General features: G+C 33.3%; 1 protein-coding gene across 1 annotated transcript in view; it reads left to right on the top strand.

Annotated features, from left to right (window-relative positions):
- Positions 1-1,415, top strand: part of LOC108565584 — a gene marked incomplete at its 3' end in the record, with an annotated part of 2,303 nt that extends 888 nt beyond the window's left edge. The window contains exon 2 of the mRNA XM_017925121.1: positions 126-1,415. Coding sequence (XP_017780610.1) covers positions 126-1,415 — 1,290 coding nt within the window. The remainder of the gene's footprint in view (positions 1-125) is intronic.
- Positions 1,416-1,420: the final 5 nt, after the last annotated feature.

The following is a 1,420-nucleotide window of genomic DNA, read 5'->3' as shown; positions in this document are numbered from 1 at the left end:
TAGAGTATTGAATAATGCAAATTTCGAATGGTGGTCATCTTCTGTTTTATATTGTAAAAATGACTATGAAATGTTGATGATGCTTATACTAAATTTATTAATTGTTTCTCTTTTCTTCTCGATAGGGGTAACAATCAAAATCAAGGAAATACCATCAATCCTGAACATGGATCCTTAAAGAGCCAAGAAACAACTGAAATAATGATAGAGATCGATGTTAATGTTGAGAATGTTTCTGTTTTGCAAGACTTCGAAATCATAAATAAGGAAGATTGCGTTGAGGAAGTGGTAGAAGTAGGTTCCTTAGAAAACAATTTGAACAATATACCAAAAGAAGGCATTACAGATAGATCGGATTTATCCGATGTAAAAGCTAACCTTCAAGAAGATAACGAAACTTTTGATGACCCTATCAATACAGAAATGGAAAATTTGTACAATATACCAGAAGAAGGCATTGCAGATAGATCGGATTTATCCGTTGTAAAAGCTGACCTTCAAGAAGATAAAGAAACTTTTGATGACCTTATCAATACAGAAATGGAAAATTTGAACAATATACCAGAAGAAGGCATTGCAAATAGATCGGATTTATACGATGTAAAAGCTGACCTTCAAGAAGATAACGAAACTTTTGATGACTCAATCAATACAGAAATGGAAAATTTGAACAATATACCAGAAGAAAGCATTGCAGATAGATCGGATTTATACGATGTAAAAGCTGACCTTCAAAAAGATAACGAAACTTTTGATGACGTTATCAATACAGAAATGACAAATTTGCAAGACGTCGAAGGTATGAATAAGGAAGATTGCGCTGAGGAAGGGGTTAATGTGGGTTCTTTGGAAAACAATGAAAATAATAAACCAGAAGATGATATTGAAGTGGTACCTGTAAATGCATTTTTTGATAACGATATCATTCCGGAAATGGCAAATGACGACGCTAAAGCTGAGAGTGGAACTATTTTACAAGAGTGCGAATACACAAATGGACCAAATTGCGAGGAGATTGATGATAAAGGAGCAAACAATATAGAAGAAGAACCAGATATACCAGAAGAAGAACTAGATATACCAGAAGAAGAATCAGATATAATACAAGAAGAAACAGATATACCAGAAGTACAACCAGATGTACATAATATAATCGATGACTCTCAAAGTGATAATGCATATCTTGATAAATCTACAGAACTGCAATTCGTAGACAATGATGGTAATGATGAGAGAGGATCTCATCTGGAGACTTGCAAAACATTAAATGCAAAATTTGATGATGAAGAAGAGGATGGAGCACGTTGTTTAGAAATCAATATACCAAAAGAAGTCGTCATGGACGATGAAGAATGTACTGAAATATTAATCATTAGAAATAAGATATTGGAAATATTTCCCGATGTAGAAGAATCGTATC

Source organism: Nicrophorus vespilloides, unplaced genomic scaffold (genome assembly GCF_001412225.1).
Source record: "Nicrophorus vespilloides isolate i.1.1-1 unplaced genomic scaffold, Nicve_v1.0, whole genome shotgun sequence".
Lineage (NCBI taxonomy): Eukaryota > Metazoa > Arthropoda > Insecta > Coleoptera > Silphidae > Nicrophorus > Nicrophorus vespilloides.
The sequence above is the reverse complement of the archived record's forward strand: the minus strand, read 5'-3'. Positions and strand labels throughout refer to the sequence as shown.